The 17,819-nt window shown below is 41.6% G+C and overlaps 1 protein-coding gene across 4 annotated transcripts in view; it reads right to left on the minus strand.

Moving 5' to 3' along the window:
- wsb2 (WD repeat and SOCS box containing 2) overlaps nt 1-17,819 on the minus strand; it is a 37,052-nt gene that overhangs the window by 8,817 nt on the left and 10,416 nt on the right. For 2 of the 4 annotated variants that reach the window (XM_073065462.1, XM_073065464.1), the window contains exons 4-6: nt 13,169-13,389; nt 6,819-6,950; nt 4,388-4,488 (exon numbers count right to left, since the gene is read on the minus strand). In XM_073065462.1, the coding sequence (XP_072921563.1) occupies nt 4,388-4,488; nt 6,819-6,950; nt 13,169-13,389 (454 nt within the window). Of the gene's footprint in view, nt 1-3,917; nt 4,357-4,387; nt 4,489-6,818; nt 6,951-13,153; nt 13,390-17,819 lie in introns of those variants that run through there. The other 2 variants (XM_073065465.1, XM_073065466.1) reach the window with 2 other exon arrangements.

Here is a 17,819-nt window from a genome sequence, read left to right on the forward strand (position 1 = left end):
CTCAGTGTCAACTTTGCCTCCTCTTGAATGTGCTAACTGTTGTACTGTAAAACACATTGAAATTTGACTTTTGGAGCCATGACTCTGATAGGTTTCATGTCAGTTTCCAAGTTGCTTTTAATTGTACGTCCAAAGCCTGTAGCACCGAATACACAAGACCATAAGATATAGGAGCAGAAGTAGGCCATTCGGCCCATTGAGTCTGCTCCATCATTCAATGATGGGCTGACCCAATTCTTCCAGTCATCCTCACTCCCCTGCTTTCACCCCATACCCTTTGATGCCCTGGCTAATCAAGAACCTATCTCTGTCTTAAATACACCCAATAACTTGGCCTCCATAGCTACTTGTGGCAACAAGTTCCACAGATTTACCACCCTCTGACTAATTTCTCCACATCTCAGTTCTAAAAGAACATCCTTCAATCCTGAAGTTCTGCCCTCTTGTCCTAGAAACCCCTACCATGGGAAATAACTGCCATATCTAATCTGTTCAGGCCTTTTAACATTCGGAATGTTTCTGAGATCCCCCTTCATTCTCTTGAACTCCAGGGAATATAACCCAAGAGCTGCCAGACATTACTCAAACGGTAACCCTTTCATTCCTGGAATCATTCTCATGAATCTTCTCTGAACCCTCTCCAATGTCAGTATATCCTTTCTAAAATAAGGATCCCAAAACTGCACATTATACTCCAAGTGCGGTCTCACGAGTGCCTTATAGAGCCTCAACATCACATCCCTGCTCTTATATTTTATACCTCTAGAAATGAAAACCAATATCGCATTTGCCTTCTTCACAACTGGCTCAACCTAGAGGTTAACCTTTAGGGTATCTTGCACAAGGACTCCCAAGTCCCTTTGCATCTCTGCCCATTCTCTCCCCATCTAAATAATAGTCTGCCTGTTCATTTCTTTCACCAAAGTGCATGACCATACACTTTCTAACATGGCATTTCATTTGCCACTTCTTTGCCCATTCCCCTAAACTATCCAAGTCTCTCTGCAGGCTCTGTTTCCTCAACACTACCTGCTCCTCCACCTATCTTTGTATCATTGGCAAATTTAGTCACAAATTCATTAATACTGTAGTCCAAATCATTGACATACATTGTATAAAGCAGCGGTCTCAACACCGACCCCTGTGGAACTCCACTGGTAACCGGCAGCCAGCCCAAATAGGATTCCTTTATTCCCACTCTTGTTTTCTGCCAACCAGCCAATGCTCCACCTATGCTAGTAACTTCTCTGTTTCTCTTGCTAAGCAGCCTCATGTGCGGCACCTTGCCAAAGGGTTTCTGAAAATCCAAGTACACCACATCTACTCTATCTCCTTTGTCTACCATGCTTGTAATTTCCTCAAAAGAACTGCAGTAGGTTTGTCAGGACACCATGCTGGCTTTGGCCTATCTTGTCATGTGTCTCCAGGTACTCCATAATCTCATCCCTAACAATCAATTCCAAAAGCAGAGTGAAGGATGCCTATGGTGTTTCAGAGAAATCATCATGAAAAGGTGATTCTAAGTAAAACTAAAAGCCTAGTCAAACAGCAGGCTGAGGAGAGTTTCGAAAGGATACACAGAATAACTGAAATGGTAAAGTTCTTAACTGGAGAAGGGCTAACTTTGAAGGGATGAGGCAGGAACTAGCGAGAGTAAATTGAAAACAGATGTTCAAAGGGGAAAGCACAGAAGTAACGTGGGAGAAGTTTAGGGACCACGTGCTGGGTTCAGGATAGGTTTATCCCACTGAGGCAAGGAAAAAATGGTAGGAAAAGGGAACCGTGGCCGATGAAACGTGAGGCAAATCATCAAGAGGAAAAAGGAAGCATATGTTAGATATAAGAAGCAGGAAGTAGGAGGGGCTTATGAGAAATATAGGATAGCCAGGAAGGAGCTAAAGAAAGGACTTAGGAGAGCTCGAAGGGGGCATGAGAAGGCCTTGGCATATAGAATTAAGGAGAACCCCAAGGCGTTCTATGCGTATGTGAAGAATAGGAGGATGATGAGAACGAAGGTGGGACCGCTAAAGGATAAAGAGGACAACATGTGCCCGGAAGCGGAGGAGGTTGGGGAGGTTCTAAAAGAATACTTTGCTTCAGTATTCACAAGTGAAAAAGATTTTGATCAGGACGAGGTCCAAGTAGAGCAGGCCTGTGTGCTGGACAATGTGGAGATTAAGGAAGTAGTAGTGCTGGATGTTCTTAAAAACATTAAGATTGATAAATCCCCAGGGGTGGATATGATACACCCCAGGTTGTTGTGGGAATTGAGAGAAGAGATTGCAGGAGCATTAGCTATGATCTTTGAATCTTCTGTGGCTGCAGGGGAAGTGCTGGAGGACTGGAGAATGGCAAATGTAGTTCTCTTGTTAAAAAAAGGTAATAGGGAGAAACCTGGGAACTATAGACCAGTGACTCTTACATCGGTGGTATGCAAACTACTGGAAAGGATTCTTAAGGATAGGATCTACGAGCATTTGGAGAAGTACAGTCTACTCATGGATAGTCAACATGGCTTTGTGAAGGGAAGATCGTGCCTCATGAGCCTGATTGAGTTTTTTGAAGAGGTAACTAAAGAAATTGATGAGGGTAGGGCAGTGAATGTGGACTACATGGACTTTAGCAAAGCATTTGACAAGGTCCCTCATGAGAGACTCATCCAGAAAGTCATGAGGCATGGGATAAGTGGAACCTTGGCTGTTTGGATAAAAAATTGGCTTAAAGGAAGAAAGCAGAGGGTAGTTGTGGAAAGTATTCTGCCTGGAGGTTGGTGACTAGTGGAGTGCTGCAGGGATCTGTCCTGGAACCACTGCTATAAGTGATTTTTATAAATGACCTGGATGTAGAGGCGGAAGGATGGGTGAGTAAGTTTGCGGATGACACGAAGATCGGAGGAGTTGTGGATGGAGCTGAAGGTTGTCGAAAGTTACAACAGGATATAGACAGGACGCAAAGTTGGGCAGAAAAATGGCAGATGGAGTTCAATCCGGACAAATGTGAGGTGATGCATTTTCGAAGGACAAACCAGAAGACTGAGTACAGGATTAATGTTCAATTACTTAAGATTGTGGATGAACGAAGGGACCTTGGGGTTCAAATCCATACATCCCTCTAGGTCGCTGCACAGGTTGGTAGGGTAATTAAGAAGGCCTATGGGATGCTAGGCTTCATGAACAGGGGGATTGAGTTCAAGAGTAGAGAGGTCATGTTGCAACTCTACAAATCTCTGGTGAGACCACACTTAAGAGTAGTGTGTTCAATTCTGCTCACCTCATTACAGGAAGGATGTGGAAGCTGTGGAGAGGGTGCAGAGGAGATTTACCAGGATGTTGCCTGGTTTGGAGAACAAGTCATATGAAGCAAGGTTAGCAGAGCTGGGACTTTTCTCTTTGGAGCGTAGAAGAACGAGAGGGGACTTGATAGAGGTCTACAAGATTATGAGAGGCATAGATAGGGTGGATAGTCAGTACCTGTTTCCCAGGGTGCCAACAGCAAACACCAGAGGGCGTATGTACAAAATTAAGGGAGGGAAGTTTAGGGGAGACATCAGGGGTAAGTTTTTTTAATATATACAGAGGGTTGTGAGTGCCTGGAATGACTTGCTAGGGATGGTGGTGGAGGCTAAAACATCAGGGGTATTTAAGAGCCTCTTGGACAGGCACATGGATGAAAGAAAAATGGAGGGTTATGGGGTAGTGTGGGTTTAGTACTTTTTTTTTTAGGATTATATGGGTCGGCACAACATGGAGGGCTGAAGGGCCTGTACTGTGCTGTAATGTTCTATGGTTCTAACAGTGTAAACTAGTTCTTGATAGCACACTGTATAAAGGCACTGGTTAAAGTGAAGTCAAGTGAATTTCTGGGAGGCTGCCAGCTTCTCTAGTTAGGGAACACTATGAGGTCAAGTCATTACATACCATACACTCCTTCCAATTCTGATTGATTGTCTGCAAGCCAGAGACATCTTGGCCATTAGGCAGGGCAGGAAAAGAGTAATGTAAAGACAGACAAAGAACGAACAGATAAAAAATAGAAATTAACAAATGGGTAGCTAAATTATAGAGTATACCCCTGAACTCCCAGAAGGCTGATTTTGGCAAACTTTAGGCTCAGATGTTGTTTTCATTAACAAAGAAGGCAGAAACAAAAGAATCCATTGGTCACAGGAAGACACGATCAAATGGTTCTTGGTTGAACAATTACAATAGCAGACTTGATATATACTTGTAATTCTGCCTTTATGATGAGTAAATATTAAAGAATATTAATAAAACTATTTTAACACAAAGATGCAAATTTTAGCTTCAAGCCAAACCAAATATGTAAAATTATCACTCTCAAAGCCTTATATTAGTCGACCTTTACCATTTAAAAATTGGAAACTTACAGTCTTTCCTCCTCCCACAGAACATAGTTTACTCGAGTCAGGGGAAACTGCACAACAATAGACCCATTGTCTGTGGCCATCTAATATATGTAGTAATTTACCTGCGGTAGAAGAGAAAGGAAAAGAAAATAAAGAAGTTTGTCACGCTAAGATAATACTCACGTTGGTATAGTATATCACATTCTGGAAATATCTGACTTGCTCAAGGAGTGGCAGAGCTAGAAGGGAAATACCCAACTTGAAAGCCATTTCCTGTCATAGAGATCCCATGAATTCCAATTAAAGTAGGTCCCCAAGTTTCCAGCCTAAATAACTCAAATCATTTTTGGAATGATAATTCAATGCAAAAAAAACCAAGGATTATTGTTTGTTACCTGAATGATCAGCCTAACAGTATTTTGTAATACCTAAAGCGGTGGGCAAATTCTGTTCATAGTCTATTTTAGTGTAAATTAATTGGATTACATAGGATATTTCAATTTGCATCTGCCGTTCTCTCCCCTTCCTCTATCCTACTTGCTGCTTATTATTACTAATGATCCAGCCCCCAAGAGCTGTCCTGTGGTTGACCCCAAGATAAATTCTATCTTGATTTCCAGTTCTCCTCTGTTAAACTTTTCTTTAACTTGGACCTACATCTGATAATTAAAGGATGTATCTATTGTTCGAGCACATTAGATGGTTATTATTTCGATGCATAGTATGCATCAGCAGCATTACAGCTGCTGTTACAGAGTTCCAACCATGACCTCAGGTGCTAAATGTGGAGCTTACCAATTCTCTCTTTGATGGCATGGGCTTTCTACTTGTGCTCAGTATTCCTTCCACATCCAAAGATGTGCTGGTTCTTTGATGGGCAGCTGTAAATTGCCTTTTACAGCAGGTGGCTGGTAGGTTGCAAGCCATACAAGAGAGAGCAGATTATGAAATGGTAAGTGAGGGAACGGGACTGGAATGTTTTCTATGGATTTGGCTACCCTGTTATAGGAAAGACTCCATTAAGCTGGAAAGAGTGCAAAGAAATTTTATGAGTAATGGTGCCAGGACTTGAGGGTTTAGGTTAGAGGGCGAGGTTGGATAGGCTAGATCTTTATTCTTTCAAGTGCAGAAGGCTGGGCGGTAACCTTATAGAGGTGTACAAAATCTTCTCGTGTAGTTCTGGATCACTGGTCACGAATGCCACAGATATAGCCCTCAGCAGACTGCGAATATCCTAGTTCATCCGTAGCTTTTGGTTTGTGCATGTCTGGTATGTTTTTGAAGGCACACACTCATCCACACAGATCTTGATGAAGTCAGTGACAACTGTGGCATATTCATTCAGATTTGAAGATGAGTGCCCAAATATTGTCCGGTCCACCAACTCAATGCAGGCCTGTAAGCACTCCTCTGTCTCCCTCGGCCATATCTTCTTGGTCCTCACTACTGGTGCTGCAGCCTTTAGTCTCCGTCTATATGGTGGGAGTAGAAGTACAGCCAGGTGATTGGGCTTTCCAAAGTGTGAGCATGGGATAGCACAGTAAGCATTCTCAATGGCGATATAACATGGTCAAGTGTTTTGGCTCCTCTGGTTCCACTAGTGACATGTTGATGGTAATTGTTCAGAGACTTCAAGCTGGCCTGGTTGAAATCCCCTGCAATGATAGGGGAGGCATCAGGGTACGGCTGCATTGTGCCTGCTCATTACAGTCTTCAGCTCTTCCAGTGCCTACCTGATGTTGGCCCAAGTTGGAATACATGTCACAGGATGATAGCAGAAAACTCCCTCAGCAGATAAAGAGGAAGACATTTGTACATCACAATGAGTTAATCAAAGAGTGCTGTGTCCAAGAAGTTGGGGGACAACCATGTTTCCGTGAAGTACACAGCAGCCCCTGATGTCCCTCTAGTACAGCAATCTTGCTCTGGAGTCTTCAATTTTGTTTTCCCAGAGACTGTACATTCACCAGCAGGCTAGTCAGGATTGGGGGTCTAAGGCCTCGGTATTTCAATCGTACCTGCAAACCAGCACGCCATCCCCACTTTCCTTTTCTTAAAGGAAACTGCACTCGCGACCCGAGTCTGCTGTCCAGGATCTGTCAATTTTGAGTACCAACACATTTTTTAAAAACTTCTTAAAACGGTGCTGCTTAAAATGGTGAGGGAGTTTGTAAATCTGGTGGGAGCAAAGGATGTGGGGAATGGACCTCTGAGAGAAGTGTGGGACAGGTGCCAGAGGAGTACTTGCTTCCTGTCCTCTTCCTTCCATTCCCCTCTCCCGGCCTCCTTTCCACTCTCAGTCCACAAGAGACCCTTATCAGAATCAGTTTATTACCGCCTCAGCAGGAGTATAGTGCAATACATAAAATTACTCAAGTATTCAAATACTCATACACACACACGGACTTTTGCACAGGACTGTATTGAAAGGAAAATAAAGATTTTCTTTTACCTTTCTGTTTTAGGTCCCATACACGCAAAGTTGTGTCTCGTGATGCAGAGACCAGCATGAAGTTTTTGTTGGAGATAAAAGCAAAACACCTCACCACAGCCTGATGGCCTTTTAAAGTGAAGAGTAGACGTGCTACAACAGAAACAGATAACAGCATGCTATGAAAATACAATCCTTTCCATCACATGTCAGACCCAGCAAGTGTTCTATGCACTGACTCTGCAGAAAACTTTTGAGTTTAGCTTTCCAATATCCTTGCCTCTGTTTAATACCTGGACTTGCAAAATACTTAACTACAGTGGAGAAGATAAATCCAATACAAGCACAATGTATGAGCAGTAATATTGCAATGAGATTAACCCAAGATGATTATTGTACCTTCCTACTGGTACAGCATGGAATACAAAAGCACAAGAGCAGGAGCAGACCACTTGTCAGCATGAAACATGTCTGGCTGCCAAAACCTCTGCTTTTCATTAAGATTGTGACTGCTCTCATCTTTACACTCCTGCCCATTTCTCCATACTCACAACTGCCTCAGAAGCCAAAAACCTGCCCATCTCAGCCTTGTTCATACCTAAAGAATTCCCAAGATTCACAGCCCTTAAAAGGAGAAATTAACTTCTCACCTCAATCTTAAATGAGTGGCTTTTTAATTACAAAAGTCTGCCCCCAATTCTAGATTTCCACGGGGGGGGGGGGGGGGGGGGGAGAAGCATCCTCTCGGAAACTCTTTTTAACACCCCTAAGAAATATTTTGTTTCATTAAAATTGCCCTTCAATCTTTTAAACTTGCAAGTTCTGTTTCAACCTGTTCAACTTTTCATAATGTCAACCCTTTAGCCCAGGAATCGATATAATGAACTTCCTTTGAAATGCCACTGCAGCAGGTTTATTATCCCTTACGTTAGAAGGCCATAAACTATTCACAGTTCTCCATATATGGTCTCATCAATCGTACAATACTTTCAAAACTGCAACCCCTTTTCAAAGATCAGTTAACTTAACAAATATTGGGTATGATACTCTTCACAGTAAGAAATAACTATCAATGTTACTTTTTATTTTAAAAAATGCACTAGCCAATTGTTCAGAAAAGAAATCCCTGAAATATAATTTCACTCTGGTCCTGACCTAACATGTTAGCTTCCATACATCATACATTGAATCTTATGTTTCTCACGAATTCTATCATTAGCACATTCCTATATGCTTCACTTTACGATGACCATTCCTTAACTTGAATACCATGCTATCACATCAATGAAAGGGAACCAAACTTGTTTCTGAAATTCAAAGCAGAAAGAAACACCGAAGGAATACAGTTGCAAGCATGAACATGCCGGGTTGTCAAATGGGACCATTTGCACCATTAAACAGTTAAAATGCACTTTTGCATCTTGTGGTTCATCATACAATGGCATCTCCACAGCAAGCTTGCACAATAAATGCCAATGATATCGTTTAGAGGAGTGTCCATGGAGCCACCAGGGAAGGGCTGCTGAGTCATGGGGTGTGCTCACTTAGGTTTCTCTGACAGTACATTCCAAATTCCTAACAGAGGATCAGAACACCTCAAGCTGCAATTCCCCTCAACCATCAGGCTCTTGACCAAAAAGCGATAACTACACTCAGTTAGCCATCCATTGAGATGTTCCCACAACTAATGATCTCACTCTAAAGAATCTATCTTGTTATCTCATGTTCTCGTTGTTTATTGCTATTTATTTATATTTGCATTTGCAGTTTGTCATCTTCTGAGCTCCAGCTGATCTTTCATTGATCTTGTTACAGTTACTATTCTATAGATTTGCTGAGTATGCTCACAGGAAAATGAATCTCAGGGTTGTATATAGTGACATATATACTTTGATAATAAAATTTACTTTTGAGCTTTGAGAGCAGCAGACACACGGTATCACCCCAAGCTGCAAGTTCCCTCAACATCACACATTGTCTTGACTACCACCAGACTTTCAAGGTCATTATGTCTAAACTCTAGGATTTCTATGCCTAAGAGCCTTTCTCAGAAAAAAAAACTGTTTCTACATGTTACTTCGTCTGTTAATGTGAAGGCTCACCACACCTTCTGAAAGGCAATTAATGATGGAAAATAAATGGTCAGATGCAAGTGAACAAAAAAATAGCTAATGCAGACGCCAAGCTAACGTAATATTCTAGAATGCAAACTTCCCAGGGCAGCCCACGGCAGAGGAAACGTACCTATCTGCCAAAATTGAGTGAAAGTGGCAGCATTTGCACTCAGAGGCAGGCCACTTTTCTGGTTGAGTGTCAGAATGTTTAAAGGACTTACTGACCAGTTACTTGCATTATAGGATCTTTCCTGATGGCCCTATAGCTAACAAAAAGTAACACTATACATTAAATAGGTGTACTTTTCAGAGCTTATTCAATGTATGTACTGGAATTAACATAACACCCTCATGTCAATGGCATTCTCATTAAAAATAAAGACATTATTCACAATGCTTTAATTTTATCCCCTTATACAAAAGGTATTGATAATTAATCACTGGATATCTTTAAACTGGAAAATGCAAATGCAGATATAAATACATGATTTTTTTTTTAAAAAAGAGCCTATGCTCTGCAAACTAAGGGACAACACAATCTTGCTGTTGAATACATTGGACTCGACATTAAAAATCACCTCAAACAATTTTTCAAATCTTACAAATGATCTCATCAATTCATCTTATGCAGCATAAAATAAACCTCAGTGCACAGACCAGTGTGGAAGAATTGTGGGGAAACAAGTTGGGTTTGTATTTCCTGGAATGAAGAAACCCGAGGGATGATCTAATTAAGATTTATAGAAAGTAACAGGCATTGGTAGGGTAGATAGTCAGAATCAGTTTCCTCCTTGGAGAGAGAAAAAACGAGAGCATAGATTTAAGGTTAGAAGATGGATGTTTGATTGGGGATTTGAGAGGGAAGATGTCTTAAGAAAAGGTGGATGATAATCTGGAGCTCTGTCACAGGAAGTGGTGGAATCAGATACAATCTGATTAAAAGGATATTTAGAGAGGCACTTAAATGGACAAGGCACAGCAAAACAGCTTAATATAGACAAATGAGATTAGTATCCCTGGGCAAAACAGTTGGCATTGATGTAGTGAGTGAAAAGTTTCACAGAAATAGCACTAAGCTACCTTTGTCATAATTAATATAGTGAGAACAACATACAAACTTAATTGGCTCAGAATTCAGTATTGTTAAAAACATTCTGAATGACCATAGATCAAGTTGCCCATTGAAGTATAAAATGTTTACATCTGTTGATAAACAGATACCGTAGATTCCGGACTTCAGAGCGCACCTGATTAAAAGCCGCTGGCTCTAATTTTAGAAATAAAATCAATTTTTTTACTTGTAAAGGCCGCACCGGATTTTAGGCCACACCGGATTTTCGGCCGCAGGTGTCCCACGTTGTAATATGAGATATTTACACAGAAAGAAATTACACGTGAGGATTTTTTAACTTTTAATTAAATCCATATGGTAACAAAAACAAATACATATTGCAAATGCTTTTTTTCGAACCGTGCCCGTAACGCGGCTACTTTTAAATATACGTTGCGTATACTTCTTTACTGAACAACATTCCAATATCTCCTAACGACTGGTAAAAAATATATATACTGCAGCCTACCAGGAAAAGTTATTGATCGCCTTTAACTTAAAAGCAGCGTTTTGGCTCCGCCACTCCCCCCCGCCATCCCGTTTATCGCAAACCAGTATCCCACAAGACGCGGCGAAACCGGGTGTGACGTCATAGCATCCCGCGATGTAGTACAGAAAACAAATATAGTTAAAACTCTTCTAACTTTAACTAGAAAATGAATTACTAAGCGAAAATATTATAAACTAAATAACTGCCATAAAGGCAGCACAATGCTTTTCTTCGAGTGTTTTCCATGTTGATGAGGGTGAGTACAAATGACTGATTTACAATAATTTAATTGTGAAAGTGCGCTTGATTTATCGTACAATTTCATTGGACCTCTGTGAACTACTCATCAATTTTATTGGTCTACTGTTACGAGGCAAAATGTTTTCAGCGGCATGAAAAAAAATAATACATTAGCCGCTCCGTTTTAAAGGCCGCAGAGTTCAAAGCTGTTCAAAATGTGGGAAAAAAGTAGCGGCTTAAAATCCGGAATCTACGGTAGTTCATTTTATTGGAATCACATGATGTAATAAATACAAATACCTTGCTCATCTTAAAATGCATGCAGAAATATGCTGCCTGGTTATTATAGATTGTGTTGTGTTGTAATAATGAAAATGAACCGTAGTAAAAATTCATGTCCGACCAACATAATTCCTCCAAGCAGCAACCCTAGCCAAGTGAATCTAAGGGATGGGCAAATAGGGTAAGAGTAACTCTGTTATAGTTGAATGACTGAAGAGGATAGGTTAAAAATAATTCCTTTTAAAGAAAGGCACTCCTGTTGATGATTACATTGAGGGTTCAACTCGTGTTGTATTTAAAAACCAATTATATAAATTAGAGGAAACAATAAGAGGCTTCCAAGTAAAATTCCATTTAGCATCCAGCCTAGCTCATCCCAAATCACCCAAGCAATGAAAGGAGATTGAAACAAGAAATGGCACTGGGCACCTCTCCCATTATAGCTCCCAAATTCATTGAACCTTTGCAACTCATACAAAATACTGGAGGAACTCAGGTCAGGCAGCATCTATGGAAAAGAGTAAACAGTCGACATTTCAGGATGAGATCCTTCTTCAGGAATCGGAGCGGGGTGGGGTTGAGGGAAGAGCGGGAGAAGATGCCAGAATATTGAACCTCATTGAACCTTAACTGTTCATTCAATTCCACAGGGAAAATATACAGATTTCAGAAGGAGAGAGTTTTCCAGAAGCCAGTATTATTGATTTTTTAAATATAGAAATAATTTGAATCTTGTAATTATACAAGAGAAACATGTAAAACAACCTAGTGCTGATATTTAAATATGTTCCCAGCTCTACATACAACTGAACAAAGTTGCAAGAAAAAGTTTAAGAACACTTTGTAATTAAATAGTTTGCTGCATTCATTACTCATAAAATGTGGTCCGATCATTATCTATGTCACAATAATAGACAAACAAATCTGCCTAAACCAATAAAACATAAACAATTGTACTTTTCATGTCTTTACTGAACATATTGTTTACTTATTCACAGTCCAGGCTGGAAAAAGTATGTGAACCCTCGTATTTAATAACTGGTAGAACCTCCTGAGCAGCAATAACTCCACCAAATGTTTTCTGTAGCTGCAGATCAGACTTGCACAATGGTGAGGAATCTTAGACCATTCCTCCATGCAAACTGTTTCAGTTCATCAATATTTCTGGAATACCTCGAGTGAACAGCCCTCTTCAGGTCATGCCACAGCATCTCAATTGGGTTAAGGTCTGGAATCTGACTCAGCCATTCTCAAACACAAATTTTCTTTTTAAACCGTTCTGTTGTTGATTTACTCGTGTCTTAGATCACTGTCTTGTTGCATCATCCAACTTTTATTAAACTTCAGGTGACAGACTGCTACCCTAATGTATCCCTGTAAAATGTCTTGGTACAATTTTGAATTCACTGTTCCCTCAATGATTGTAAGTTGTCCAGGCCCTGAAGCAGCAAAGCAGCCCCAAACCATGATGCTCCTTCCACCAGGCATTATAGTCAGGATAAGGTTTTGGTGTTGGTGTGAAGTGCAGTGCCCTTTCTCCTCCAACCATAGCGGTGTGCATTTCTACCAAAAAATGTCAACTATTGTCTCATCTGTCCACAGAACATTGTCCTAGAAGTGTTGTGGAACATCCAGATGGTCTTTTGCAAACTTGATACATGAAATAATGTTTTTTTTAAATTGGAGAGCAGTGGCTTCCTCCATGGTGTCCTTCCATGAACACTATTCTCATTCAGTGTTTTTCCTTACGGTGGACACATGATCTCCACCAGAATGGTCCTTAAAGTACTACACTTAATTTTAAGTGTCTTTGAGTTAGACAAGGAAAATACAATTTCATATCTCACAAGATCATAGAACACTTGGAGGCACACTTAATCAGTCAAACTGTGAACCACCCTCCCCCCACACCGAAAATATACCCACTGTCAGCACCTACCACACTTATAAAACTCCTGAGAGGCATTTGCATCACTGAATCTATAACCTTCAGATGGTTAATATTTTGAGAGAGGAAAAATAGATATTTTGCATACAAATGGTTTAAAGGCAGCTGTTCCTCTGGGTGACAAGTACATTCTATCACCACAACAACACCATTGCCAACATAACAGGATACCTCAAGACATTTTACCAGTAGGCACTTCCCACAGTTTGATTTCTCCATTGGAAAGACCTGTGGCGAGGATCATTCCCGAGCGCTTGTTTTGGTTCGCTGAAGACTGACTTCTGTTCTCAGGGGGAGGTGATCCAATTGCTAACCCCCACACATTTTGACCACAGTCGATTATCTTTTCACCACACTTCCTTTTTACTTTGCCATATGATTTTAAACGACTTGTGCTTTTACAGCTTCTGTAAAAAAAGATAAAAATGTTGCTGATTAAGAATTCGCTGACCATTTTAGGATGAAAAACTTCTGCTGTGCAAATACAAATCCCATTTGTGCTTGGTCAGCAACTAAACCAGACTTCATTGTGATGGACCAAGCAAGTGATTTATTTCATCTTCACAGAGAAATCCAAACATTTTAATTGCAGTTATTTCCTGATAATTCTATGTATATTTAATATTATCTACTTAACAGCACATTACAGGAATTAGCCTCCCCTCTATGGACTCTTGTCTACACTTCCCGCTGCCCCAGTAAAGCAGCCAGCATATTCAAAGACCCCACCCACACCTGGCATTCTGCCCTTATCCCATCAATCAGAAGACACAAAAGCCCAAAAGCACGTTCCACTGGGCTGAAAAGCAGCTTCTGTTCCACTTATCAGACTCTTAAATGATTTGAAGGACTCTTGACCTCACAATCTATATCATTATGATTTTGCACATCATCATTTACCTGTACTGCACTCTTTTAGTATCTTTTACACTTTATTCTGCATTGTTACTGTTTTACTTTATTCTAGTTCAACGCACTGTGTAAAGACTTGATCTGTATAAACACTATGCAATATGAACTTTCACTGTATCCTGGAATATATGACAAGAACAAGTCAATGCCAATATTTATTTGTACAACACAGAAACCAGCCAGTCCAGCTTTCCGTGCTCAACCAGCAAGTTAAACATGACAGCTTAAACAGTTTCCACATAAACATACATATATCTATCCAGGTTAATTACCAGCAGAAAGAGCAACACCACTCTGTTGCTAAAGCAGCATCGCAGTTGTTTGCAGGCTAACAATGACATTTCAATTCTTAAACATTGCTCAACCTCTGAAATCCAGTGATTAAGATCACCAAGGGACAATGATTCGTACATTTTTCTAGACAGGTCGAAGGCTTGCATGTCTGTGGCTAGATTATCTCAGCGAGGTGGTAGATAGGTAACATTTCATCTAGGAAACACAAAGTTATGGCTTGGGGGCTTTTGTGTTTAAGAATAATTAGCCAGGGTTCCTCCTTACTGCGCTCAGAGGGTCTGCATTTGTTTGGACATCGTGTGAGAATAGCGCATGATCTCCTGTAATATTCTCAAGGTTAGTAAATCTCAGATGGCAATGAGGAGGCATATAGGAATGAGACAGATCGGTTGGTTGAATAGTGTCGAAACAATAACCTCGCACTCAATGTCAGCGAAAAACAAGCAACTGACTGGACTTCAAAATGGCGAAGAGAAGAAACGTTTGATGTAAGCTTGTGCGAAGAAATGGAGACATTAATTAAAAATTACAAACCAAAAGATAAATCTAAGAGTGCAAAAAAGAGAACGAGAAATGGAAGTGCTAAAACTCTTCAGAACAGAGGGAGAAAGGCTGAGGAGGACAGGTAGAATATTGATTACAAGCGAGGAAGACACTAAGGTGCTGGAGAAACAGCCTGTTAGAGAGAGAGGATTGAAAGAGATTGAACAGATGAAATACTTGAGAGAGGAAAAGGAGTATGAGGAGTATCGGTTATACCATAGAAATAAACAGACTAGAAAAGAAAGTGGCTCATCAGGGCAGGAAGAGATGAGGCATTCAAGAGGAAGTGGAAAAAAGACAGGAGATGAGAGTCTTGGAGAAACACAAGAGAGAAGGGAATCAAGCACGAGTAAGGATCATGAGGAGTCCCTGCCACAGGTGTACAGACACGGACAGGAAGAAAGAGAAGGTGACTCATTGGAGGAGCAAGAGTTAAGTGGAGAGAGAGAGGATGCGAGAATTTGTGGGGAAGAGGTAGGAGGCAGAAGCCTAGAAGAGCAGAAAGAGGCAGTAGGGAAGTGACTTGCGGAAGTAGAGAGAGAGCTAGGTAAGTTACTGAGAGGGGATTGCTAGAGGAGATGCGAAAAATACTCCAGGGACCAACCAAGTATTGAATCAGGACAGAAAGGAAGGACTCCACAGGGAGACCGAGGGAAGAAGAGGACCCCAGAGAAATTTGTGTGGGAGGTAGTAAAGACATACCCTGAGACAGATGGGGAGTCAGGCGAGGAGGAGAGCCAGGGCAGGTGGGAAGAAGGAGGAAGAATGATGCCATTGTTAGTTAAAGGATCAGGACAAGTACAGTATATCCCTTGGGGATCCCAGGACCTAGAAGGGCTGAAAAACACTCTGCCCAACCTACATGAAGGAGCAGGGAAATGGATTAGAGCCTTTGAAGAAGAAACGGCAGGACGATTATTGGCTATGGGAGATTTGAAGGCACTATTGATAAGGTTGATGGGAACCTCCAAATTTAATGAACTAATGGAAATGGCTGGCATAGTAAACTCGAACGACCCGAGAACTGATGGAGATGGGTTTGACAGAGTGAGGCAGAGGGTATGGCAGGCCCTCAGGAAGCTTTATCCATCCAAAGTGGACCCCAAGCCTTAAAGGGGGATCCACTGGGAGACACTGAAAACCCAGCAGCCTACGTAGAAAACCAGTTGAAAAGGTGCAGACTGGAGACTGAGGAAGAGGTGGAAAATAGATTATTTATCACCACACTGTTCCGACATAACATTTTGGATGCAATGCCTCCGCAAATAAAATCCAAACTGGAGGAAGTGGTTGGGCTGACATCAATGACCCCACAAGAATTTAGAGACCACGTAGTCCATGCGGTTGAGAAATACCGGAAAGACAAACAAAGGTTGGCTGAGCAGCAGGAAGAGGTGCAAAGAAAGTTAATACAAATGCAGCTCAAAGAACTCAAAAAGAAGGAAAAAGAGAAAAGCAAAAAGATGCTGCCAGCAACCACCGGTCCGAGTACAGCCATCGAACTGGATGAAGCACCACTATATGGAGGAACCGATCATACTGTAAGACAAGGGCCGGAAAACCCCATGCCAATAATCAACGTCTTTGGAGGAACATTCCCACAAATGCCCTATCAGGAACAGACTAAATTCAAACAGCCCAGACAGGACTGGAAGTCCCAAGGAGGGGGACAGAGGAGCTATGGGCAGAGGGGACCAGTGAGGAAACGGGGAAAGAGAGGTAGAGAGATTGTGCTGGGGATGTAATCAGCCAGGTCACGAGAAGAGATTGTCCGTTTACACCATGGCCTGTCACACACCAGCAGGAGCCGATAAGAAGGGAACTAAATTTTAGCCAAGGACCAGCCCCCACAGGCCCAAGCGGATCTGTGAACCCCACGCGAGGTATTAGGGGTGCCCCGAGAACTCGAGTGGGAAGGGACATTACCCAATGATAACAAGGGAGGCAGACGAGGAACCCATTGTTCAGGTTATGTTAGAAGGGCGACACCAATGATGATAGATACTGGAGCCACGTACACTTGTGTACAGCCACAGTATGCCCTTCACCTTCCCATGTCAGGAAAGTTTATTAAGACGGTAGGGTTCTCGGGGAAAACACAGTTGACACAGTGCACGGCTCCAGTGCAGTTGAGAATGGGAAATAAAGGAATTGTTTTGCCGGTGCTAGTATTTAAAGGAACTCCGATTAATTTGTTAGGCAGAGGTGCCTTATTGAAACTGGAATTAAATTTAGAATGCACCAGAAATGGGCTGAGTGTGGAAAGAGCAGGGGCTCAATTGATAGTGCAAGAAGACAAGAAGGCTAATGTCTTTTGGATAGGAGACATCGCAGATCAGATTTAGGAAACCTGGGAAAAATGGAAAAAGGGCGTGCAGGCTATATTACCCAGGGCTGTAATGCCCAAATCTGAGCTACATTGTACAGTGATTTGACAAGACTCAGAACAGGGAGTTAGAGGAGAGATGGCACCTGGAGGCATGTACCCAACAGCACCTGGAAGGGGAGGCTGTGATAATTGGAAAGCAAGGGGCAGCTTTACAAGTTAAGTAGAACACCTTTTTAGAAAAATGGTACAGGATACCGGAGGCTGCGCCCCACATAACGTTGTTGGTAAACAAGGGATATCAGTCTAAAGACTTAGGACCCTTAGTTAAGAGTGCTGAAACCGTAACAGTGTGGAGGAAAATCACGCCAGAGGTGTGGATATCAGAAGACAACAATTGCATTAAAATAATGGTAAGTGTAGATATGGTAGGGACAGTGAGAGAGGTCAAAATAACTCCCCAACCACACATGCCATTGCTGGGAAAGGATAGGGGCCAGCAGAAAGATAGGTTAGATGAGTTGCCATCTATTCTGTGGTCACAGCATGACACGGACGTAGGGAAAATAAAAAGGTGGAAATAAGGCTGAAAAAAGGAGCAATTCCACCCAGGAGACCACAATACCCTCTAAGACCGGAAGCAGAAGAGGGAATAGCATCGACAGTGCAGGGGTTGCTTGAAATAGGAGTGCTTAAAAGAATAAACAGTCCATGCAATACCCCGTTGTTGCCGGTCTTAAAAGCAGATAAATCTAAGTGGAG

The sequence above is a fragment of the Hemitrygon akajei genome, chromosome 14 (assembly GCF_048418815.1).
Source record: "Hemitrygon akajei chromosome 14, sHemAka1.3, whole genome shotgun sequence".
Classification (NCBI taxonomy): Eukaryota; Metazoa; Chordata; class Chondrichthyes; order Myliobatiformes; family Dasyatidae; genus Hemitrygon; species Hemitrygon akajei.